The sequence below is a fragment of the Ischnura elegans genome, chromosome 8 (genome assembly GCF_921293095.1).
Source record: "Ischnura elegans chromosome 8, ioIscEleg1.1, whole genome shotgun sequence".
Classification (NCBI taxonomy): domain Eukaryota; kingdom Metazoa; phylum Arthropoda; class Insecta; order Odonata; family Coenagrionidae; genus Ischnura; species Ischnura elegans.
This window is the reverse complement of record NC_060253.1, coordinates 11,577,553-11,603,746: the sequence shown is the minus strand read 5'-3', so window position 1 is coordinate 11,603,746 and position 26,194 is coordinate 11,577,553. Positions and strand designations below refer to the sequence as shown.

The 26,194-nt window shown below is 37.4% G+C and overlaps 2 protein-coding genes across 2 annotated transcripts in view; one reads left to right on the top strand and one right to left on the bottom strand.

Annotated features, from left to right (window-relative positions):
- Positions 1–1,258: 1,258 nt before the first annotated feature.
- Positions 1,259–18,461, bottom strand: LOC124163907 (histone deacetylase HDAC1). The gene is made up of 10 exons (XM_046541015.1): positions 18,298–18,461; positions 11,562–11,674; positions 11,335–11,452; positions 10,897–11,252; positions 6,589–6,790; positions 6,090–6,339; positions 5,664–5,722; positions 4,312–4,468; positions 3,991–4,100; positions 1,259–2,692 (listed from the first exon to the last, which is right to left on the bottom strand). Exons 1-10 carry the CDS (start codon positions 18,344–18,346, stop codon positions 2,625–2,627), a joined length of 1,482 nt encoding a protein of 493 aa, XP_046396971.1. The 5' UTR covers positions 18,347–18,461; the 3' UTR covers positions 1,259–2,624.
- A 96-nt stretch (positions 18,462–18,557) lies between these two features.
- Positions 18,558–26,194, top strand: part of LOC124163906 (tyrosine-protein kinase Src64B) — a 39,641-nt gene continuing 32,004 nt past the window's right edge. Inside the window, exon 1 of the mRNA XM_046541014.1 lies at positions 18,558–18,658. The gene's annotated coding sequence lies outside the window, so the exon portion shown is untranslated. The remainder of the gene's footprint in view (positions 18,659–26,194) is intronic.

The following is a 26,194-nucleotide window of genomic DNA, read 5'->3' as shown; positions in this document are numbered from 1 at the left end:
CCTCCGCACCGAGCCCGAGCAGAATCATTTCATATTTTCGAATAGCGCCCTATATTTATCATAGGCTTTTAAGCCAAGACCACAATTTCATTACGCAATGTCGAAAATTTTGTAATATCCCGCTTCGTATAGTCGAGAGTTTACTGTATTTGCTTTACTTCGTACAGTATCACATTCACAAATTAAGTGTTTCTGTGCCAAAGAGTATTCTACAAAAAGTATGTATTCTGCAAAATAAAGTCACATTGGCACTAGCCTGAGCTGCCAAGTCAGGACGGATTAAAATACCCGGCTCTCCACTCTGATCCAACATTACTCTGTGCATTCAATCATTACTTCTGCCTTTTTGCTGGGCCTCTGCAGTTTTCCCTGACTACCACACTAACATAAGAAATATAAGAAAAATACATAAAGCAGACACTGTACCCAATTTCAAAAGGATACTCCCCACAAAATTACTAAAGAAAACGAGGCAGCATTTTGACATTAGCAATGCATTTAGATGTTATATTCATACAATTTATTGCACAATTGATTGTACAATAAATTACACAACTTATCGTACAACCTATTGGGCACAGTAAGCATTACACAAGACATTCATTGAGCCAAAATAACATGCAAAGAAATTTACCTTCTAGAAGACCTGTTTACATGGTGCATCAACTCGTACAAGTTAATGTCAAAATCCAAGAACACAAGAATGAACACCACAATGCACTGTGCAATCACCCACATTATATGAAAACTTGAAGTGAAAATAGAACCTGATCTAATAGGGATCATGCACTCATACTTTTTCCATTCCACCAAAATAATACATGCAATCAGAAATTTAATTGTAATTGATAATGTATCATGTAAACAGGCCTAGAAGTGTAATGAACTACAATTTCAGAAAACCCAACATACTTATTGTGAAGTTAAGAATCATTGTTGGTAGTGATTATTTGGAAGGATTAAGCTCAAAGCTTTCTCCAAAAGCTTGAGTTAACCATTTAACATTAGCAACCAATACTTTAATTTTGTGAATTACTTGAAATTCTCATCAAAAATATGTACATCAGATCCATTACTGCAGTGTTGAAATTTCAAGATTAAATTTTAAGCAATCATTACATTTGTAGCATTATTTTTATGATTCTCAGAGAAAATAAAACTTCACTGCATCACAGCTCTAAATTATTTGACAAAGACCAAAAATATTACACAATATATTTCTTACTTGCTATACTAATGAAATAAAGAAAACAAAAAATATTTTCACAGGGAGTTAATCCTAATATGGATTATTTTCATTTATTAAGACATTACTTCAATCCAATTTGTAGTATGTAACATAATGTTGAAGATCCCGGAAAATTTTCACATAAAACAAGATCTATTCTCCCAGTATACATAATATGATTAAGGTTGGGATGAACAATTTTCTTGCTTTTAGTATCATTTAAAGTGAGCACACACTTATTACTTTAAAAATTAGAAGAGATACACAAATATTTACTCCCTTCTGAACGGATAGAATAATGAGTAAGAATACATGCTTCTTCATAAATTTCAAGGGAAAGCGCCGATTCCAAAATGTGAAAGTGACCAACAAACAAGTCCATAAAAATTATTAAACCACTATAAATATGAATGCTGAGCACATGGCAAAGGGTGTCTAAAAAGGCATGCATTCTCATGTATTACCCTAGTCAGTTCCGGTTCGAGCAAAAAAATAAATTTATACGGCATTCACTCACAACACAAGATTCCCCACTGCTTACCAAGTCACACAATCACACACTCAATGATTTACAAAAACATTGCTCAGCTAGCAGATGAATGCACAGCTCTAGCAAAGTAGTGCTGCACTTTGTTAGCTTCCTTCCTCTTTTTGTCAAATATTTCAACCTTACAATTATTCCATAAAATCGTACAAACCATTTTTTTTATATTAAGAAATTTCTTAATATTGCAGAATGAAAACAGATTTGAGAAGAATATTGCTACACTATGAAAATGTATCGTGACATGATAGAAAAAAAACCTAGCCACTATCAATTTCTCACACTAACCTATAATTTTTTCAAAACAATACCTCAAGGTTGCTTCAATTACCCACACTCAAACCAGATAAGTAAAATTTCTCAGGCAAGTGGGCCTGATAGGACTTGTACAAGATCACACACTGCAAGCTTCAAAAGTAGACCTGCAGGAAAATACTTGAGAAAAATCACTTCACATGAAATCACCGTCATCGTAACAGAACACACAACTGAACATCAAATGTAGATCACTAATTTCTCCACTGTAACGTTCATTTCACTCCTGTAATCAATCAGCAGGAAGACAACACAAAACTAGGGTAAAGCTTAAGAATATGACATTTATCATCATATTGCATAATGTTCCAGACTAAAGTAAGACATCTGATGCATTTCACTTCACCCTTATAAATGCTTTACCTTCAATGGACAATCTTCAGTGATACCACAAACACCAGTTCTTTCACTCCACTATGCCAGTAAAAAAATTCAAAACATACTCATGAAGAGAAAGTATATTTACTTCACTCCAGGAATGCCTCCAGTGTTCCTATGTTCTACTATTTCCACTCTTGAGGAACATGAGCCCACTTATCATGGAGCAGCTCCGGAATCTTTCTTGATTTCTTCAACTACTGCCTTTTCTTCTTTGTCCGTTTCAGCTGAAAGATATGCACGGTGAAAATCATTCATATGTGAACAGCATGCAGGTAGTCAATAGTATAATACAAAATTACAGTCCAATATACAGCATAAGAATAGGGTCATTCACCATTTTATCCAATGGCTACAGTTGGAAAATTGGAGAACAGTATTCTTTCCATTTTATTATCCTTCTCCTAGTACTTGAGCTACTTGCAGTTAAAAATCAACTGTCTCAAAACCTTGGAAAAAAAAGTTCTCCTGATGCCTTACCCTGCCCACAGCATCTAACCCACTCCTCCCTCCCACACACACATACAAGGCCATTGTGGTTGTGCACACGTATATATACGACTGAGCGTATTAATGCTTTCAAAATTTCAAAATAGGCAATTATAACTAGGGGTGAGCCGATAATCTTTTTATCCGATAACCGATACCCGATATTTAGTACCGATAAACGATCATTATGAATCCAGTCGTTATTCAGTTTAGTCGTCTTCGGTTTTTGAGTGTTGCTAGTTCTGGTTTTTATCTTGGTAATCATTTGGCAATCCCAGTCTGATTGTCAGATTCAAATATCCAGTTTAGGTTTGTTTTTTTTCTTAATAAAGGTTTTTTTTTAATCTATTCAACCAAGACGGGTCATAATGTAATAATCAGGCAAAACTCGTCGAAGGATTGTTGGTATTTTCATAATAATGTAATTGCTAGGGATGAGCCGATAATCTTTTTTTTTCCGATGACCGATACGCGATATTTAGTACCGATAACCGATATTTAGAACTGATAACTTGATCTGGTCCAATATTTCAATCCTAGATTCCAGAGTATGAATGAATACTTCCTGATTTTCCTTGATGAGGTAAATACATAAATATTTATGGTAGAGAAAAAATTATCGGATATCGGTGCTCCGATACCGATATGCCGATAGTCCAATATCGGCCAGTATTTATATCAGAATTAATAATCGGCTCACCCCTAATTATAACATTGCTCATAGCACACTTCAGACTGTGAAAAGGGTAAGTGGTGAGGCATATCGACGAGGAAAACTTGTTTCAATAAGTAAAACGTTGATTCAAAATGCAGTGGTGACAGAGACTGAAACAATAAATTTACTACATTAGAATTGAAGAACCATTGGAACACATGAATGACCCCGTGAAGACGCAACCTGCTTTTCATTACCATACAGTGAAATCCCCCACAAAGAAGTCATGATTATTCCAGTCCCATCAAATTTACTGTACAAAGGTTTTAAAGCAATAGATAAGGCAATACAATTCTTCTAACCAATTCAATGTTTACTTACCTTTGATATCTATTTTTCCACCTTCTTCCACTTTCTTGTCATCTTGTTCTGGCTTTTCATTCTTAGCATCAATTTTGTCTAACCTTGGCCTTTTCCTACCCTTGTAAGATCTAAAGGTAAACAAAAACAAAATTCTTGAACTACTGACATAGCATACTGGTACATACTTCAAATAGAAAAAACTAAATTTTCACATATAATCTCATTGAGGTGTCTATTTCATAGCTCAATATTTCACGCCTCAATTTCCAATTCTTTAACTATGTATCTCCAACATTTTCCTTCGATAGGTACTTGAGAAAGGAAAGGCAAAATGTTTACCTTTGATCCCTGCGGCCTTCTTCACGCTCATCCTCTGAGTCGCTATACTCGTTGTCAGGAGCAATTCTCTTATCCTGTTGCTGCTGCGGTAATCTTTCATCAGGGTTAACCTTCTCCTCATCTTCAGACTCCTCATTCACTGCATCCTCAGGAATTGCTGAAAAGGATAATAAATAAACTGAAAATGAGTCAAAACTAGAGAGGATACATCAAAACCAATAGGGTGGTTTCCTATTATTTTTTTATTGCCTAAATGGAAAGATTATTACTCGTGCATTTCACACTTATAGATTTTTAAATGACGATATCTATCTTTTGCTATTAAAAGAAAAGTGAAAATTTTCAAGCGCACGAAAATGCGATGGCTAAGTTTGAATGCTGGGAAAAGCCCGTGTGACGTCATTCTGGTTCCCGCTACCGCAAAGTGAGGTGACCTTGGGGTAAGGATATGTGCGCCGCTGCGATGCAGGCTGTTAGCAGGTAGCGCTTGGCTTAAAAAAGGTTCATTAATACCTTATCAAACGAAGGCAACTTTCCAACCATAGACAGTTTTAATAGGTGATTTAACACATTCAGCCTGGAGCATGTCAATTGACGTGGCCCTGTCCAAGCCGATATACAGAGCCTTTCTCCGCCTCCGTAAAGGACTAATATCCAACTCCGAGTCTTCCAATCGTGTGCATGGCCTTCAGCAAGCTTCCCCTCTTTCAACCCATGTGTGTCATTTGTAAATAGCAGTATTTGAAGGGAAGTTATACTGCGTAAACCTCTCCCTATTTTTCTTTCTTATTTTATCGACTAATTCTGACGACGTTCATGAAAATTGGGCCCGCATTGAATGTGTTAAGAGAAGTTTCCCTGAGCTCTGTGCCTTATGCATGCATTGGTAATCTCAGACAATGTAAAACTCCTATCTACTCACATGGCATCTAGGTCCCTGTGACGTCACGTGGAGTGGCATCGCATGGGCGCCAGTCTGGCCTTTTTCAAACACAGTTAAAATTGACCATTGCCATTCGTCTACACTGGGATTTGTAAAACCAAATAATTTGTACATGATGAATACACTAATGGTGGGTAACGAATCGCAATCAATCCTTTTTGTTTTCTTTGATGAAGGAAACTACCGTATTGTAACATTATCATCGCATACAAAGGAGATGAATTCTTGCACAAGAATTTATGACAGTGAGGTGACATTCATACTCGGGAGCCCACATCCATCCAACTACAGAAGTATCTTAATTAGGTATACTTCTTCGAGACACTTGGCCATCATACAATTTTGTGCTACAGAGGTTTACCATAGGGAATCATAGAATTCACAATTAATACCATTTTCTATTTCTCACCTTGCACTTGAACTCCTGGAGCATGTGGAAGCATCCTCAGATTCTCAAACAATCTAGTCCTAGACAAAAAAATGTAATCATAAGTAAGGATCTCTTCACCACGTCAAACAATTTTCTTTTTTTATTTCAGTGACATAAGAGCAGTAATCCCACAGATGTCAAAACACCTGAAGGGCGGAATATTGCGTATAGTGCAACGACCTGAGCACAATTGACCAACCATGATTTGAAACAGCCTTTTTTTGTAATGGCATGTTGAAGTTTTTGAACCCATTCTATTTGCACCAATAGAATGCAGTCTGTGGAATTACCTGAATGCATCAAAAACATTCTGATACAATATATAAAATAAATGATAATTAAGAAATTCCCACCACAAAACAAGATCTTTAAAGGCCCACAAATAAATGAAATACTTAAACTTACTTGATTTTTTCCAGGTACTCTGGGGTGTTTTGGTTCGACATATTGCTGGGACTGATGTGTAATTTAAAATCAGGCCCAAAATACTCAAAGTAATCATTGTATGGAAGTTCATTCGCTATGTCTACGCCCAATGCCACCGACGTTTCATAGGTCCAGCATCGTGAGACATTTCTTATTGTGTAACCACCTCCTCCAACCATTAAAAAGGGTAGGTTGTACTTCTTGACAAATTCAACACATTTTCCATGGCCTGTAAAATATTACTCGCATTGAAAAAACTATTCATCAAGACATTCATCACAAAAAAAAAATTATTTAAAACATTCATGGCTTTCCAGAAACTGATCGTTGGCTTGAAACAATTTTTACTTTGCACATAAAAATCTTCACGCTTCACCAACATATGGCCAAAATTTGAAAAGGAAAGCTCATACAACACTGATTATGATTTTGGCTCATGACAAGAAAAGGTCCCTAAAATGATCCAAGTACTGCTCACCTCGAACAGTAAGATTGAAGCATCCAAGTCGATCACCAGTCAGAGAATCTGCACCACATTGCAACACCACAGCACTTGGTTGGAAGGTTTCCATGACCTTCGAAATGATAGGGTTGAAGATGGACTCGTAACTCTCGTCATCCATTCCGTCTCGAAGAGGTATATTCACTGCATAATATTTCCCTTTCCCTGCTCCTATGTCCTGTGAATCAGAAACAGCCAACGTTGAAGGGAACAGAAAAATGCTCTGCAAATAATTCACTCTGCATAAATCTGATGGAAAGGAAATCAGTAAAGGACAATCCACCAGGCCTGAATCACACAATCATTTGTTTTCTGTTCTTCAGAACAAAATCTTTTCAGGGACCAAAAAGAGTGGTCGCTTGGCCCATCATTTCCATAATGGCATGCCCATTCCCACCATCCCTTTCACCGTTGCTTTCTCTACTTACAACTGTCATTCCATCAGAAGCCAAATGTGGCATTACAATTTTTGTGAGCAATAGTGACTTCTGGTTGGCTGACAGACGGTGCCAGCCATGGTTCCAGCGATGAAAACAGAGATGTGCCAAGAAATCAAAAAAAAAGGATGGGATTGCCTTTCTTGGATTCATGTGAGAAAATAATCGCTTGAAAAGAGCATTACTCCAACTTCATTTGAACAATACCCGAAGCTATCCCTCCAAGGGGATGAAAAAAATGATCATGTGACTCAGGGGTTAGTAACATCATAGATCCATCTCAATTTTAAATAGAGTAGATCCTCACTTATGAACTTTAATCGGAGAACCAAAAAAAGTTCATAAGCGAAGTTTTTCGGTAAAGGAGCATGAAATCCTTTTCAATAGGGTTCGTTTTGTTCCCAGGATGCAATTACTCATTTGGAGGCAAGAAATTGAGGCCTAATAATAACGCACAAGCAGCACCACAGATGACATGTTACTTTAAGAGAAACATAATTTTGCATTCCTGAGCAACATTACCCATGGTTGAACGTCTTGGTCAAATTGCTAGCATTTCTAGCACTAGCCGCAGGGCTGTTGCACCGGAAATTTTTTTCGTAATAATGATACTAAACGTTCATATAAGCCAATTTTCAAAAAAAGTTGGCTCATTAGCAGCAGCTTCTAGGAAATTCATTGTACCACCTTAAGACAAACCCAAGATTGGAGATAGAAGAAATGAGATACCTGAGGAAAGTCACCCAAATTAACCCAAAAATTAGGGAGCAAAATTTCACTTATGCATCACAAAGGCTTCACACGCTGTGGGTCCTGGTTCAAGTCCCGGCAGTGGCAGAAACTTTTCAGAAATGGCTGTATCACTGCTTGAGAGTGGTGTGGAGGGAACTTCCAGTGCAACACACTGTCCGGCAGATGGGACGTTAAGCCTATTGTTACAACCTGGACAAATCCAACACAGGGTTTCTTTCCTCCCACCCTTACCTCATGGCAAAAATGACCCCAGCTGTCAGTTACTTCCCACCAAATATTATACCATCGATAATAAGGTGCAAATGGCATCTGGGATATTCAGTAACTAAGATTTTTCTGGTGTTTAGATCACTTTTTTTTAAGTGAGCAATTTAAATAACCGCGTGCCATCAGTGATGAATGAACAAAAATAGAATAAGAGCGCAAAAAAATATCTTTCCAAAGTTTATGCATTAAAAAAGAATTTTCCCATGAAATTTTAGCAACAGTAGATCGAATCTACCGGGCATAGCTTCTCTGTTGGCATTCTTCCGCGAATTCAGCGCCAGGACCTTCGACTCACAAGCCGCGTGATTTGTCTTCACAGAATATTTTGCTTTCCCATTCATGAGTCTAAAAAAACTGCCTTAACTTTCACGTTTTGAATTTGACTTTAACGATTACGTGATGACTGACGATGCGAGTTTTTATCTGAGGGCATTTACAGTAACTCTTGTTCCATTAAAAAATGAACGCATGCCACCTAGCAAAGCTAAGCTAATAGCTATTCAAGGTCCAACCATGTTCTATTTAAACCCATTAAGGTACAAGTTGGGTCAGTTTTGATAAGCACGCCGTGCAAGCAACTTCTCCCCGGCTCGAATCGTCCCACTGATGTGGGATTAGCCTGCGGAATGAGTCCACGCATGCTGTTTTTACCATCATGTTTAATCACCATCAATTTCCGCCCACACTGCAAATACGATTATCTTTTTCGGATGACTTTGGAAGCCAAAATTTTGGTACGGGAGGATTTATGACAGATCATTTGGGGTTTTTTTCGCTGGGGCAACAGAAAACATAACCTTGGAAAAATTATAGAAAATTTTCCGTAAGACATAGATATTCTGTAATTCAAATTCGGGATGAACGATCATCTACAATAATTAAAATTAATATCTAATAAACAGCATCACTCATAACGATCATCTACAATAATTAAAATTAATATCTAATAAACAGCATCGCTCATAATTAAAACATAATACAGTGCTCCTGCTTGTGTGACTAAAATTGCACACTACTGCACACCGCAATCTTCTGGTAGAACAGTTCTCTGACAACTCGCATAAGTGAGGTATTTTATCTCATTGGACTGGAAAAATGTTTCGTAACCAAGGTCATTCTATAAGTGAAAAGTTTCATAGCCGAGGTTGGAAATACATGGGTTCAAATGGAGTCATTCACTGGACAAAAAAAATCGGTGTATAAGTGAGGTCATCGTGTAACTGAGGGTGGTATGACCGAGATTCCACTGTGCATACATACAACTTGAGTTACAATGCTGAAAACTAGATGAACATGAACTTTTTGTCACCATCGCATTAATGAAATTTTAAGTATCCCTAGATTCCTCAAGAAGAAAAATTAAATGCCAAGAACTCGATTCAGCACACAGAAATAATAAGGCACTTTATGATAAGGAGTTAGGTCTTAAATTTAAGTCAGTAAACTATATTTAAACTTGGAGAAAATTTTAGGAGTAATCATAATGAGGCAATATAATTTCATACATTCCATAGGATAGAAAATAATGGATCATTCCTCCCATCACAAAGTTGCACTTGAGGTTAGAAATTTTAGGAAGGACACCATGAAAATCTAACGGATACAGAACTGCTGAAAACTTTTGTCAAGTCTCATTTCACAGGAAATGCTTTGTCTTCTGAGCTTACAATGAATACCAGATTTAAGTCATCAACCCTTTCCCGACGAATGACGAAAATAAGTGGCAGGACTTTTTGACCCAGGAGACAAAAGCCGCAAATTTTTGTCGGAGATTTTTCTACGTAAGCTATTGAATACCGAAAATAAATGTTTCCTAGCTCTCCCACTTTTAAGACAGTCACGGGTCAGTGAAGTCTTAGTTTCGGGATCCAACAAAGTGGGACTTAGGCCATATCCTCAAAATCCAGGAGCAGCCACCCGGTCCCCTCTTCTTTTATTACCCCTCTTAGTGGCAAGGGACCGCAGACATTCAATTGTTCATTCAGTCAGTTTATGAAATAAATATTTGTTCCTTTCTCAAAAAATATAAACTAAGAACTGAATTCTTTGTCTTTTGAGCAGAATTTAAAGTTTTTAAACAAAGTTCTACAATGAATATTAATTTATATCTCCATTTCAGTATAAACATCTACATGGAAATTGTTGCTGCATTAAATGCAATATTGACGGTGGAGCTTCGTTCAAAATTTGACAAGGCTCACAATTAAACGAGGAATTCAATTCGAAGTTGCAATTTACGTGCAAGCAACAATTATCCATATAGCTAATTCATACGAACTAAGCATGATGGACCACGAACCAATGCCGCTGGTATGGTTATAAACCCCAATAGGAGGGAGCCCAACAACCCACGGAGTCCGAAATAATGTGGAGTCCCCACTAGGAAGGGTCGAAAAAGGTTGGTACAGAGAGTGCGTGATTATCAGCAAGACCCTTCTTAACAAATGTCCTACAAAAATCTCCTCCTACGGAGGGGACGGAAAGGTCTCTTGGGGCTCACTACTTCAGTCATGCAAAGGCAAGAACTCCGCCGCCTTGAAAGGGTTAAATTACAAGTTAATGAATGATGCACTAAATTGCTGAACCTTGTAGAATTCCATTTTAGTTAGGAAAAATAAAAACTTTGATTTCTACAACTTAACCTTTAATTGTTGACTAGTTTGAATACTCTTGAAAATGATGAAGCGAAGTGAAGACAGTCGGCGATTAAAGGTTGAAGTGTAGAAAGCAAAGTTGATACACAATTTTCCTAACGGACGAATTAATTCAGAGAAGCAACCCTCATCAAACAATGAATAGTATTTTCCTTTTGATTAAAGAGACTTACCCTTAAATCACCTGTTCCCGGGAAATACTCCCCATACTTGTGGAAAGACACTGTCATGACACGATCAGTGGTGTAAAATGCTTCTTCAACACCATCGCCATGGTGAACATCGATATCAATGTAGAGAACCCTTTGATGATACTTCAATAATTCTAGAATTCCTAGCACTATGTCATTCACATAACAAAATCCAGAGGCCTCCGATTTCTTTGCATGGTGAAGTCCTCCACCCCAATTAATGCAAATGTCAGATGCTTGTTTGTTTAGCTTAACAGCTGCAGCCACGGAGCCACCGGCTGACAGTTGGCAGAACTCGTAGAGACCATCAAAAACAGGACAATCTTCACCAACGTTGACTAAAAATAAAATAGATGCATTAGAATGGCAATGACTCTCATATTTCATGAATAGGTTCCATGGCATCATGACTGATCTTACATCGCTGCATTTGTTTGTTGTATTCAGACATGTTGTCAGGTCTAATGCTCCTTAAGAACCGTATGTAATCATCTGAATGAAATTTAGTCATTTCTTCGGCAGTAGCTTTATGAGGCCGCTAGAAAAAGAAGATGGCAGCTGAAATTAGTTCTCAAAATATTAATTGATTTAACTTTGAAATAATATAAGTTACCACATAATTTACATAAGGCACCGATACTACTTACATAGATTTCCATTTTTCTGTACAAGCCATAATTTAGAAGAAGGTTATGAGTCATGCGTATTCTGTGTGGTTTCATGGGATGGCCTTGGCCATAATAATAATTACCAATGTCACCTGAAATACATAGAGAAATGGTGTGAGTCCAAGCATATAATTGCATAATTAACACTGTCACTGAAGAAAGGGAGACCAATTTCTATCAAAATTCCATAACTTTAAGATGCTATGTATACCTAAATTTTTGGACCAATGCTTCCAAAAGATCCATTTAGGCTAACAGCCTCATAAGAGTAAATGCTGAGTAACACACTCTGTTTGCTTGAAGCAGTTTTTGATGAATCGCCCTGCTTTCCTTAGTATGTATTGAGTTCATATATTACGTCTTTCTGTGCCGGATTCCACATTTTTGCTGCATATTCCAGGTTTGGCTGGACAGGGGAGGGGGTAACTTAAAAAATACAACACTGTGCTGACGACTACAGAGGAAGTTTCACTTGTCCATGAAGTCAAATACAGCCAATAACCATAAGCATATTGCTAATAACCATAAGTTTAATGAAGCTAGCCTATAATCGATGCTAACAATAGTTCTCAGAGTTGTCTGTTTCCCTCATTGAATATACATGCTACTGCTGTTTATTTTTGCCATACTACATTGCCACTAATCACCCACGCAGTCCGTGCAAGCAAGCCTGTGAATCTGTCATATGCACACAGGAGCGGTGGCAAGTACCACATATTCACACTAAATGCATCCCGGATACTGCCACGTGCAGCACTTTCTCTAAGTACGGAGCTGCACTTATTGCCAGATCAATTCAAATCCTTAGAGCATGGCAGAGAATTAAGACAAGGAGAAGTAATTCCAATCTCTCTCAAGAAAAAAACAATGTGTTGGTTTCCCCATGATGTGCATTCGAGACAATTAACGAACACTGCTTGTTTGCTGGCGTTTTGCTCAGGTTTGATTAGTCGGTCACCAAACAGATATGTTATGGGTTCCATAAATTCCTCCACCAAACGATCCTTAATCCAATAGTAGTCTCCTATACCGCTAGTGCCACACCAAGTTTCATCACAATGATACACCATCCATAAGCTCACTATCTTTTATTGGTTCGTAAGAAATACATGTGTATATTGATCTACCACTCGCTGATTTTTCAATAGCATGGGCTTATTGTTTAATTTTCGGAATGAGAACCCCAGCCTTTTTAGCCACCTCAGCATTTTACTCCGACTTACATAAGGAAAATCCTCTTCATCTGACTTCAATCCATCCAGTAATTTGATAACAGTCGAAAATTCTTTTTTGTGCTTAAATCAACACACTTTTTGTCAAATAACTTCTTGAGTGAACTTGTCAAGCTCATTGCATGACCGTCAGCAACATTTTTTCGGCGAAGACACATCACCATTTGCACTTTCTCTTCTTCCTTACATGAGTTTTCGTACCCTTTCCTCACCCACACCTGCACTAATTTCCATATTGTACACCACTTTTTCCATGTCAATAACCAAATCATATGATTTTATAACTTAAAAAAGCTCCTTAATATTGGGGCTAATATCTCTATCGAGTCTTCTCAAGTTCTTTGGTCTCCCTCTTCCATGATTTTCCTCATTGGAACTTTACTTTCTTAGATTTTGCAGTCTTAGGACACTTTTCTTCCATGGGATGCATCTTGCTCAGGTTGAAATATTACCAATTGCGTAATGAAAAAAAATTATGTTGGCAGTACTGGTAGCGGCAGGCGCTTTTCATTTTGTTTCGTTAAAAAAGACCAGACTTGTGTAAGATGTCATGGCGGTGTGACGGCCAATTAGTAAAACATGTAAAACAAGTTCGTCGGGAGTGTCTTTCAGCAAAACTAATACCACGGACCTCTTCAGCTCGCACTGAATTTACTGCTGAATTGAAACAGTAAATGCCTTGCAGAAAATTATTTCCCACAGCAATAATGCAGTTATGGAAGGAGAGTAGAGTAATGGATGACAATGTAAATAGATAGAAATTCCAAAATTAAAGGTCGCCTTAGAAAACGGCAGAGAAAGGTGAAAACATGTGGGCACCGTAGATGCTAGTTGAAAAAAGGAAAGCAATAGCAACTGGGCACTTAGGGAAGTAAGGTTAGTGGCTCAAAGGGGGATTAATGAATCCAAATCATCAAAGCCCTGCGAATGTAAGCTAAGGATAAAAACCTGTAAAAACCTTTCTGAAGTATTTTTAAGGCAGTTGTGCTTTCCTATTGTCTTAGATTTGTATTGTCTCCTTTAGGATGTGCTAAACTTGTTTTTCCTATCACCTTAAAAGGAAGATTTGTAGGGAAATTTGTACGCAGGGCAATATAGGGAGGGGGGTGGGGGGGAATTAATGGGTTTCACGGTAGTGAACAATCAAAACCGTGCACATGGGTTCCAAAGGAGGATAGTAATAGCATTTTCAGGCTGCTCAGTGGATTAAAAAGGCAGTTTGCAATCATTACTTACATTCATTCTATCTTCAGGCTTGAGCAGAATTAGCAAAGATAATTTCTTAAACTTATGTAAAGAGGGTCACTTTACGAAAAGGATGAATTAAGTAATAAGAATGTTAAGCATTTACGATTGATTTACTTTAAAGTTTGATTTATTGAACATCACAAAGCTTACTGAAGCTTGAAGAAAAATGTTTCACTCGCAGTCCCCTCAAATGTTCTTCTCGAGTTCCATGCGCAGACTTGGCAACACAGCATTCATGCACTCGAGTGTATTTTCTTGATGTCCATTTATACTTTATGCTACACATATATCAAGTACTATCGGATCATAGAAAAATTAGAAATAAATTAAAATGTGTTTCTATCAGTTTTATTTTCTATTTTGGAGTAAACTGTATGACTAGATAATGTTTTAACATTTTCGTTAATTAACGACAAAATATGCAAAAGCAATTTTCTTGATCTACATAAATGTTGACAACTTAATGTGGAAGATGAATGCTGCAGACAGAGTAGTTTACCCTAGGTTGAGTTACTAAGTTCATGAAGTTGACAAAAAGGCTAACTTTACGGTGCTCAGAGTCACTTATTGCACTGGTGTCTCTACATTTTTGAATTCTTCATAAAACAAAAAATAAAGCAGAATTTAGAATAAAATTTTCTTCCAAATGGCGTATTATTCATTACTTTAGCATGCATTTAAGCCCATACATAAATTTGAGAAGTACAGCCGCACATCATTTTGATGCCGACACGAAGGACAGAAGTGTTTGCGTGGGGGGAGTAATAAAACAAGAAAAGGTGACGTGCTGAAGGTGCATTGCTTACAAACCTAAGGACATATTGTCCAAAGAAGTGTTGCTACTATCCCCTGAATACATTTCTGTGTTACATGATACAAGGATTCCAGGAGTGACAAATTGATTTACTATGGTTACATATGGTTTGTTTAGAAGTTTTTACTCAGTGCACCAAAGTCGTTTTATGTGTGGAGAGTTTTAAATTTGCACTTTTATAATAACATTATAATGTACTTTATGTTTTCACTGGAAAGGTGTCGTAAAGAAAAAAACATGAAGAAAGTTTCATTTGAACTGACACTTTTCACTCCTACGAAACCAGGAGAAGTAGATAGACATTTGTGTGGAATCAAGGAACCTAGCCCTTATATCTTAAGGTCCACATTCAATGCATACAAAGCTGTACAATAACTTACCTGCTACAATTAGGAGTATCGAAAAAAATGACAGATGTTTAAAAAGGCTGTCTCATCGTATGTAGTAGGCAAATAAATATATCATTATCATTAAGTGGTGTTCACTTGTACATGTCATGTGCGCATCCAATTTTTTCTTCGTACAGACTTATCCAGGAAAACTATGCCTGTGATTTGTGTGTTAATTTGATTTATGAGGTAATGGTGTACACTTCAAAACAGGAATGTTTCCTAATTAGTAGAAAACTGCTATACTTATTTTTTTTTAAGTTGATAAAATAAATTAAATAATTACAGACCAATTACTTATTATATTTTTTTCAAAATGAATGGAAAAAATTGTCATAATTAGGCTTCTTAAAATTCATAAATAAGCCTAATGTTTTCAATAATAACCAATTTGGGTTTCTGAGTGGTTAAAGTACATGGGATGAAGAAGAACTGAAAAGTTGCTGGCTTGTTTACAGACATAACCAAAGCCTTCGACTCTATTAATCATAGATGCGAATGAAGCGATTATGAGAAGCAGGTATACATGGATTTGCATATAAATGGTTTCAAAGTTACGGTTGTGATCATGATCAATGTGCACATCTAAAAAATTATAATAGTAGAACAACCCACCTAACATTATTGGGCCCCTCACTTTTTAATTTATGTAAATAATGTTGGCAGGATTAAAGGCCAATTAATGTTGTTGGCAGATGACATTGCATTAAGTTGTTCTGTCAATAGCATTGATATAATCTAAAGGAACACATAAAAAGCGATCTTATAACACTCACTATTTGATTCTCAATAATTTAAATGCTGTTAAGTAAAACAATGAAATATATGGTCTTAATTATAAGTAAAACTATCGCAAATAAAAATATAAGTATACCATCTATCACAAATTGACAATGAATGAAAACTTCTATTCTGAACGCTTAGAAGCTCACAACTCATAATTCAAGGCGAATCGGACTAAAAAATGAAGGAAAATAAAAATTTCTACGAATACAGTGAATAAGGAAGAAAAAAATTGGAAAAAACACAACAAAAAACTTAAAACACCAAATGAAACTTGGCTTTAACAGATTCGAACGCGACGTACGCGCAAACGCCATATTGGAAGGACGCCATATTTGGCTTGTCACTATTTAATCATATTTAATAGCCTATTTCAAGAATGTGCCGAGTTACGAAAAAAGTAACTACATAGGATTATCATTAACATTATGTTACAATATTCACACCAGTATATTTCTAAAAAAATACATCATTTTGTATTTTAAAGTAGAAAAACTGAAAGGTCAAATGTTTCACTAGGTTTGGCATAACCAAAAGTCACAAGGTTGGAAAGAAAGACAAACCACTTGGAGATAAGTTAAACAAAGCAATAAAACTATAATTTGACTGATGAAGTTGAAACTAAAGCATGGGATTCTATTTTCCGAGCAATTACATTACCATACCACAATCTAGTTTGTCAATACAATTCCAATTTCTTGAACAAGTCATCACCTTCGTATTTGTACATTATACGATGTACTGGCGATATGATATACCCTGGGATGGGTGATAGGGATCAAATAGATATACGATGGACCAAAGCCACATCACATCGAAGAAAAACTACTTCCAAGAGTTTATTGGGTATACAATATTACTGTATTATAGGCACGGCTCATGCATGATCTACGAAGGTATGGAAAGTCAACCATTTTACATCATTAACGCACACAATAATAATTTTTTTAATCACTCAGAAGCAACTTCAAAAAAAGTAGAACTGTTTCCGAAAATGAGAATGGCATAAAAATGCCATTAAATGACCGAATGGTTACAACATTAAATAATTTAATTTCTTCCGTCATTTCAATTTTTGGGTCCAATCAAAAAACCTTGCAGCACTCGTAACATTCAGTAATAAGAGCACAATACTTAACCGCAGAAAAATTAATTACTGAAAAATTTGAGCCCGCTCATTTTCCTTCTGGTGGATTGTGCGTGAAAATGTTAAGGACGGCACAGTTAAAACATGTGTTAAATGTACACATTAAACAAATATACCAAAAATGTTTGTCAAATACATTGACGAGTACTCGAACACGCCACCAAGTATATATACTTGGTGCAATGCAATTGAAGCCAACAATCGGAGGTATTGGTGGAGTCAAAGAAGGCCGTGAGCAAAATTAGTGTTAATGAAGTTGGTTCGAAAAGTAAGGAAATAACAAAATTGCTTCGAAAAATCGTCGCTTACTTATCTACAAAACGAGTCAATACACAGATGTAGAAGCATTGAATTGAAAGGGCAAACATAGACAATGGGTATGAATATATTCGCTTTGACTCCGGCGTTTAATGATGTAAAATGTGGAAAGGTCTCTCACGGAGCATACCGGAGTCACTGAAATTACTTAGCGCACTCATTACATTAAACAAGACGAAAGAATATAATTTCAAGGGTTTCAACCACTTTATCATCCAGTTCACATTATCATTCACAAAAACGAGAGAAGAAATAATAATTTAAAACAAGAGGACCGACTTTATAGGTCAATTGTTATATTTCCGACGACAAATATACAATTAAATTGCACTACCACGACAAAGGAATTTTTTATACGCCGGAATATCCATATAATGAGCCTCGCCGAATACAAATAAATTCTCTATTATTTTACAGTAAAGATGCCCACGAAACCGATTAAATGCAAGAAAACATATCTAGGACAAGAAGAACACACATTGTTTCCACTAATCCCGGCATCTCATTTCGGAGGGAAACACTCGATCACAATGAATGTGAATACAATGCCGCCAACACGTTTTATAAAGAAAACACCACGCCACCGCCATGGAAAAAACTTATCCACAGTGGAGTTGTACAATAAGATAGAGTAATTAAGGAGCATTACAAAATGAAATACTGTAATGTTGACAAAATAGTTGGGATTGGGCGACACTCGAGTTTGCACGTAGTACCATAAACACGAATGGTAGACGCAAAAATACAACTATAACAAACTATTTTCGAAAAAATTTTTACTTACTGTCATAATAGTAGCAAACCCTCTTCTTACTGTGAGCTTGGGTGGTCATTTTCAAAGAAATGCCTGCCTACTTTATGCAGCTATGTATAGATAAAACAACAATCAACCGATTCTGCAATAGCGTTGACTCTGACCACTAGGCCCGTCGATTGTGTACGCTATGCATATACAAAACACATACTACCCCAAATGGCACCCTTGAAGCGAGTCTCAGCGGAAATGGAGAAACGAGTGAAATCAGCCGCCGTCGATCAACAAACGAAGAACATATTCTGTTCGGCTGTGTGCGGTATGTGGAAGCCGTCTAGATAAAATTGTCTACGGATGGCTATCGTTAGCAAAAATTGGGACAATTTCGATGGTAAGTCAGTTTATTTTGTTATATTTTTTTTATAAAATCGTCTTTTGAAGTATAAAATCTCAGTGTTCATCTAAAAGGAGTATTGTTGTTGCGATGAAATCGACCATTTTATCATATATTGTCTTTAAATTGCAATGTTTTTATTTCTTGAGAAGCAGTTGTTTATTCCAAATACACTCGGATGAATCACTAATAGCTTCCTCAAAGCAGTATGTGGTATTTCTACGTCAACTATGTATTCTGAAAAAGTGGCATATGTATCAACAAGGCTACCACCTGCAATGGTTTAAGTTCTCTAAAAATACCATTTTTTTTGCAACTGATGCATCTTTTTAATCCATAGCTTTTCTTTATATTGTATAGTGCCACGACCCATTCTCTTTACTGTTGTTTCATTGAATTTGTGTGCTCAAAGGTTTCGGAGCAGAAAATCGATATTTTATCCACCTAGATGAGTAATCGTGTTAAATGTTATTTATTCTCCTTTTTAATGCACCGAAACGGACACACATGTGAATTAGAGGTATGTGTGTACGAATCTAGTTAACTTTCGACGCCACTGTTTGCGTCATATGTGGGTACGATGTTTAATGAGTTGGTCCGTATTTCCCGTCATTTTTTAAAAATGTTAAATGCTTAATGTTTTCGTAATTTGTCATTTTCACTTCGTACTGTACTCAATTAATCGCTAGCTTGCCTTATGTTGCGCCTTACCTCAGCCCATTTGCCATCTTGTACTCAAACTGTCAATACCTTGAATATGCGGACAAAAAAAAAAAACAAATCGTGTAAATAAGCTTGCGATTGATAGTTTATGGTTAGTTTTCTTTCATTTAAATTCTCGTTTGTCTTACCTGCTGATATATTCCCTCTTGGTCTCTTGTTGCCTAAGTGGCAATATCTACCCGTCCTTGTGCTTTCTAAAATTTTAATTGACTTCATTACCGATTTAGGCTATTTTCCGTCAGCTGCGATCTGAAAAGCAATATTGTATTAATTGCAGTAACAATATTGTACAATGTAAGGTACGAAATAGAACTCATTAATTCTAATTCCATTAATTTTTAGAGTTGTAATCAATTCATTTGTGTCTAATTGTAATTTGATGATTATGCCAAGGGTATTACTATCACGAATTTACTTTATTCTTTTGTAGGTAAATATTTTTCAGTGATCACTCCCTTACGGATATGAGACATTTAACCATCATTATTAATTACGAATTGTCCAAGTAATTCTTAACTTGTAATATAAGACACGGTCTCCGGCATTACTCTGTGGAACTGCTTCATCATAAAATAAAACCACTTTGTTCTATTCCACACTTTATGTTAAATAGTACGACCAGGGTTTCTGCACATCATGACGTATACCTGATGATAGCATGATATGCAGAAACCTGGGTCGTACTATATAAAATAAAGTGTGGAATAGAACAAAGTAATTTTATTTTATGACCTAGCCAGTAATTGAAAAGATCAAATTGAGCAGAAACAGATATTAACAGGGAGATGGTGAAGGTAGATTGGAGCATGATGTTTGAAGGCCTGTTTACACGGTACATTAACACCTATGGGTTAATGTCTAAATGTATGAATGCGAGAACAAACGCCAAAATGCACCATGTAATCACCCAACTTGTGCAAATGCATGCACAGAAAATAGAACCTGTTCTAATTTGGTTCATGCTTTCGTACATATTCCGTTCCGGTCCTCAAAAATCATTCATACAAACAGACATTAGCTCGTACGTGTTAATGTATCGTGTAAACAGGCCTTAAGAAAATGTTTGGCCCCTGTTGGACAAGGTGGCCTGGCCACAAAATCGAGTAGCATACCTGGCAACACAACCGGTTGCCGAGCCCAGTGGCCATTAGTCACCTGCATACAGTTCAGTCTTGAGTAGCTGGTGGCATATGATGGCCGAAGTCTGACCATTTAGCATACTACCCAAGTGAAATCAGCTCCATAACAGTCAATGCCTAATGGCTTAAAGGTAGCAAAGTAGGTCATGGTGGCATTGATGGGCCAGGTTGTCTAATAAGACATTTAGGAATGCTCTGCATGCAGCTTTGTTTGCACAATGTTTATTACCCAAATTTCCAGGTATTGTGAGTTAAGTATGGAAATTATTTGTTCCGCATTTTAATCTTTTAGCTAGTTCCATGGAGTCTGAGACCTTTTCCTTTTACATACGGTTTTCAACTGTATAAGATTTTTCATTAGGCCATTTATCTTTGTTCTGGTGGCAATTTTGAATTTTGATCACACATATATGACCTTCATTCCTAAGTCTGAAATTTTATCTCATACTAAAATCCCACTCTCACAGTTGTCTATGTAAAGATGTCTCAACTATGCCTAGATAAGCCTATGTCAAGATTTAATTTACAACATCTTGTTATTGTAAGACGTATGATCTTCACATTTTTGTCGTGAGAGGCCTCCCTAACTTTCGGTAATCCAAGGCACTTAGAAGCATTGTATGGAATGTTAATGTAAGCATTTAGAGCTATTTAAAGAGTATATTAATTATTAATTACTAGTAGGATAGTTTCCTTCATCAAAGAAAACAAAAGGCATTGATTGTGATTTGTTACCCACCATTAGTGTATTCATAATATACAAATTATTTGGTTTTGAATAGTGTCCGATTTAACTGTATTAGTCCTCCTGAATCTCAAATGTTTGGTTCAGAAAGGGTTTAAAGGCTTCATTTTTTTCAATGTTTTGTAAATTAAAGTTGTTTTTCTCATGCTGAAGTCTTCCACAACATCCTGTATCAATATCTGCCTTCTGGATTACTGTTTCGTCAGTTGACATTCGTTGACAACACTTTTGTGCCATGTCTTGGAGACCAGCTGATGTCCTTCTGATTGATTGGTGGTGTTAGCTCCTTTCCTTGCCTGTTTCCATGTTCTATATCGAATTAACTGGAATATTTCGATAGAGCCTATGTGCCAGTTTCGGTGGTGAAATAAATAAAAGTGAATAAATCTGTATTTCTTCTTCTATCGATTTTGGGATGTGTCCCAAACTTTAATTTGTGGCCACAATGAAATTTCGAATGCTGAAAAACAATGATCCTACCTAGACGATACAAAATTAAAGTAATATAATAAAATGATTGTTGTAATTTATAGAATATAAAAGAGTGACTAAATGGACTAAAGTGATTTGTATAAAACACATTTCGTAACAATATGTCTTTAAAATATAGGCTTTAAGAGTGAAAGAGCACCATCTTCACGGTGGTCTTGGAATAGGGTGTTCCAATATTGAATGTATACATTGATGTATTGGACAATTAGGAAAATCGCCTGTCAACACTTACCAGAAATATATTATATTTCAGATTAGCGTAAGAGATGTTTCATACCCAGTTTATCACTCTAATCGTCTGAGTCTATTTCCAGGGTTCCCTCGACTATACTTCAAGGGGTTATTTGTGAAAATTAATGTCATCACCTAAGAACTTTTACACATTTCAAAACCGGCGATACCATGATTGCACAAACAATGCCTGACTGATTTTTCTCTTTACTTGAGGTTCTTTCCCATGTTTGATTCATTTATCTGTATATATTTCTTTTTATTTATCTCTGATGTTAATTTAAAAAATAATATCGGCTTATCTTTCCATTGCCATGGTTCCAGCCTTGATGTATCAGGGTGTATGAAGTGTATCTCTTTGTAGTTTGAGGGACGCATTAAAAGATTTGTTATGTCTCGTCTCTGTGAATTGTCATGAAAACTTATGGTAGAAGATGTTATTAATCGATATTGAACGTATATATGTAGAGCAACCCGGTTCACCAAATCATCTTTAAGTTCTGGGATCATTTGAACCACTCTTTTCATTGTTATTTTTATGCCATGTCGTAATAATCTTTCATTTTTCCATCAATGAATGGACCGTCACATCTACACATGACTACAGGTGTTCACTTGTTTATGAACAGGTTGCGGCACATTATCTTTTTTTACGTAAACGGATCGACATTTCTCGAATGTGATCAAGAATGGAGAACATGAGGGTCGCAGTCGTCATTCAAGTGATGGAAAAAGGGTCCGCAAAACAGACGCTAATCCCTGAGCTTGTCCGTGAAAATAGGGTGGTTTCCTATTATATTTTTACTGCCTAAATCGAAAGATTATTACTCCTGGAGTACGCATTTAACGCTTTTAGATTTTTAAATGACGATATCTATTTTTCGCATTAAATGAAAAGTGAAAATTTTCAAGCGCGCGAAAACGCGAATGCTAAGTATGAATCTTGGGAAAAGCCCGTGTGACGTCATTCTGGTTCCCGCTGCCGCCGAGTGAGATGACCTTGTGCAGGCTGCTAGCAGGTAGCAGAGTACCCTGCTGGCAGGTAGCGCTTGGCTTAAATAAGGATTATTAATACCTTATCAAACGCAGGAAACTTTCCGACCATAGGCAGTTTTAATAGGTGATTATTAAGGGATGTTTCCCTGAGCTCTGTGCCTCATGCATACATTGGTAATCTCAGACGATGTAGAACTCCTATCTACTCGTATAGAAACTAGGTCCCTGTGATGACACGTGGAGTGGCATCGCAAGGGCGCCAATCTGGCCTTTATTCAAATGCGGTTAAAATTGATCATTGCCGTTCGTCGGAACTGGGATTTCTAAAACCAAATAATTTGTATATTATGAGTACACTAATGGTGGGTAACGAATCGCAATCAATGCCTTTCGTTTTCTTTGGTGAAGGAAACTACCCTATTGATCTTGACGTTCAGGCTTATCACAGTTCTTTGCGGCATTTCTGTCTCAATCTTTCAGCAATTCTTTCTTTTTCGCGCGGCCATTTCCTGTGTTCATTGTGGGCGGTTTGCGTCGTCGGGGGAAATGGGCCCATCGTTCGTGTGCGTCGCGGGGAATTCCCAACATGCATTCCCATTCGCACGAGCACTTCCTCCCTCTCCACCCATTCATCCCCGCCGACGTTTGGTTGGCCACCCTAGATAATGTCTCCATCCGCAGTAGAATCCATGTGCCATTTGCCTAAAATAGTAGTTCGTTATCCATGTCTTCTATCCTGTAATGCAGGAAAAATCTAGCTAACGTTTCTGGGAAGCACCAAAGCAAGTTATTATTTTGAAGACTAATTTTTTCAGTGTGTTTTCCATCGCACGAATGGAAAATATATGTTAGCTGGTCACGTAAACGATGAGCAATAATAATAATCAACCTGTACCAACGTACCGTAGGGATGGCCTTACCGCAGATGTAATGAAACTGAGCTATTTTATCATCTAGCTCGTTTATCAACAAGCTACCTATCTTCTTTGGGTTATTTCACCATTTCGGTGGTTAATATTCAAATTATAGATGAAATAACTTATAAAATAAGTGTAGTCTGTATTAAATAGATGTGGACGTATGAATATGTATGCGCTCTCATGCCGTGCACAAACTATGTGCGTGGATGGGGAATTAAGTTAATGCCGCTATCTATTCATTGCTTCCTGGGAACGAGATAAGGTCGATCGTCTTAGTCGTTGAAAAGCAGAAAAATACTCATGATATCACTAGGAAGCATCTGCAAAGCCTAGAGTATGTATTTTATCTGGAATTTGAATTTAAAAATAAGTATATTTAAGCAATTAATGTGAAAATAGTGGATAACTTCTCATGGAATGTAGGAAACCCGATTATTACGGAATTGATTTTAGTGACGGGCGTGTACAGGTGACGTTGTGAGTGCTTGAGTGATTTGGATGCTCCCTGGGAATTCCTTTGGCGATATTTGCCGCGTTTCGGGGCCACCTTCCAATCAGTCTCCCTGGCAGTACCTCATTTATCCTCGACCACAACATCCTTAAGATGGACGGTGTCATTCGCTGGGACAAGAAGTTCTTGGGAAAATGTTAAGATTCGTATTCTTTCCCCTCATGGTTCACCCAACACGAAATTCAACAACAACGCAGTCGTTTACAAACCGGCTAATTGCGAGAGAAACCATTTGGAAAATAAACCATATGAACTGGTAATAGGCGAAATAGACATCATGTTAGTGGTGAGTGGATGCATAAAAATTAAAAAATGAAGTATATTCAAATGATTGGATCGCATGATCTTCTGTTACCTATCATATTCCGCAGTCTCCGCGGTTCGTGAAACAGGGTGACGATTGTCCATCGTCCGGTATTAAAGTGAGTGGGACACACCCGTGTGTGTGCCTGTCTGAGCCAAGCATGTCCGTGCGAAGGGAAAGCACTCCTCCACGCACGCACGTGTCTCTTACCCCCCCCCCCCCCCCCCCGCCCCCCTTACACTCTCTCTGACCGTAATTCGCTTCCTCTGGCATACCAAGGCGATCACCCACGTATTCTATCTATCTGTCTCTCTATGCTTTGTTCCCGTTCCCTTTCTCGCGATGCTTCCGATCAAGCAGTGCATGCATGTTGGTTTTGGGACCGCAAGGGGACCCTCCCTCCCCTCAAATTCGATTCCACATATTTCTCTCTCGTGGATATCTAAGAGTTTCAGAAGGACTCTTATTACCCTATCAAACGAAGGAAACTATCTGACCTTAGGCAATTTTAATGGGTGATTATTAAGACAGTTTCCCTGAACTCTGTGCCTCATGCATGCATTAGTAATCTCAGACGATATAAAACTCCTATCTACTCGTATAGAAACTAAGTTCCTGTGACGTCACGTGGAGAGGAATCGCCATTCGTTCCATTGGCATAGACCATTGGCATTCGTCTATACTAGGATTTCTAAAACGAAATAATTTCTGTATTATAAATACACTAATGATGGGTAAGGAATCGCAATCAATGCATTTCGTTTTCTTTGATGAAGGAAACTACCCTGTTGTATTAACACTTTGACCTACAGCGAAGCATCCCTCTTCCGGAAAAAATTCGAACGTCATCGTCGGACCTTTCCTTCACTACACGGAACATGGTGTGCATACTGCTATGCCAGAAATGCTTTTTACCGCACCCCTTACTCTCTGCATCCAAATGAATAGACATCGCTCGTCTTCTTGCAATAGTGGAAATCCTCCTTTCAGATTCTCTGCCAGTCGCCATCCACGCCTCTTTATCTCACGAAAAATACAATGCGGGAATGTTGGCAACCCGTGAGCCACCCACCTAGAGCATAAGCCGTGTAGTAAAGAGCTCAGGCGTTGCTCCGTTTGGGCTTTTCGTGCGTGCAGTGCCGGGGTAAGGACACTCAAGCATCACCAATCACCCCCCTCCACTCCCAATCACTTGCACCCTCCTTCCTTCGTCTCTCCACTTCAAACATTTGTTTTTTTTCCCGTACTTATGTGTCTATATTCGCTCGTGGCGATTTTTACGAGTGTGAATTAGATATGCACGTGACCAGAATAGTAGTTGTGACCTTTGATGGGATCTGAGTTTCCCAAACGCATGTGCTAGACCTATCCTGCCGTTTTTGTTTGTGTGTGTCCTGATCTTTCTTTCCATTTCCTCTTTTCTGGGTTTCTTACCTCGTGGTGGGAACCGTGCGCAGAGCCATCTCTTGCAA

Excerpts from the sequence above, each read along its gene's own strand:
- LOC124163907 (XM_046541015.1), bottom strand. The coding sequence starts at position 18,346 with ATGACCACCCAAGCTCACAGTAAGAAGAGGGTTTGCTACTATTATGAC. Across the intron at positions 11,453-11,561 it reads ACAGAAAAATGGAAATCTAT|CGGCCTCATAAAGCTACTGC; the intron begins GTAAGTAGTATC and ends TTCTTTTTCTAG. Across the intron at positions 5,723-6,089 it reads GAGTACCTGGAAAAAATCAA|GACTAGATTGTTTGAGAATC; the intron begins GTAAGTTTAAGT and ends TTTTTTGTCTAG.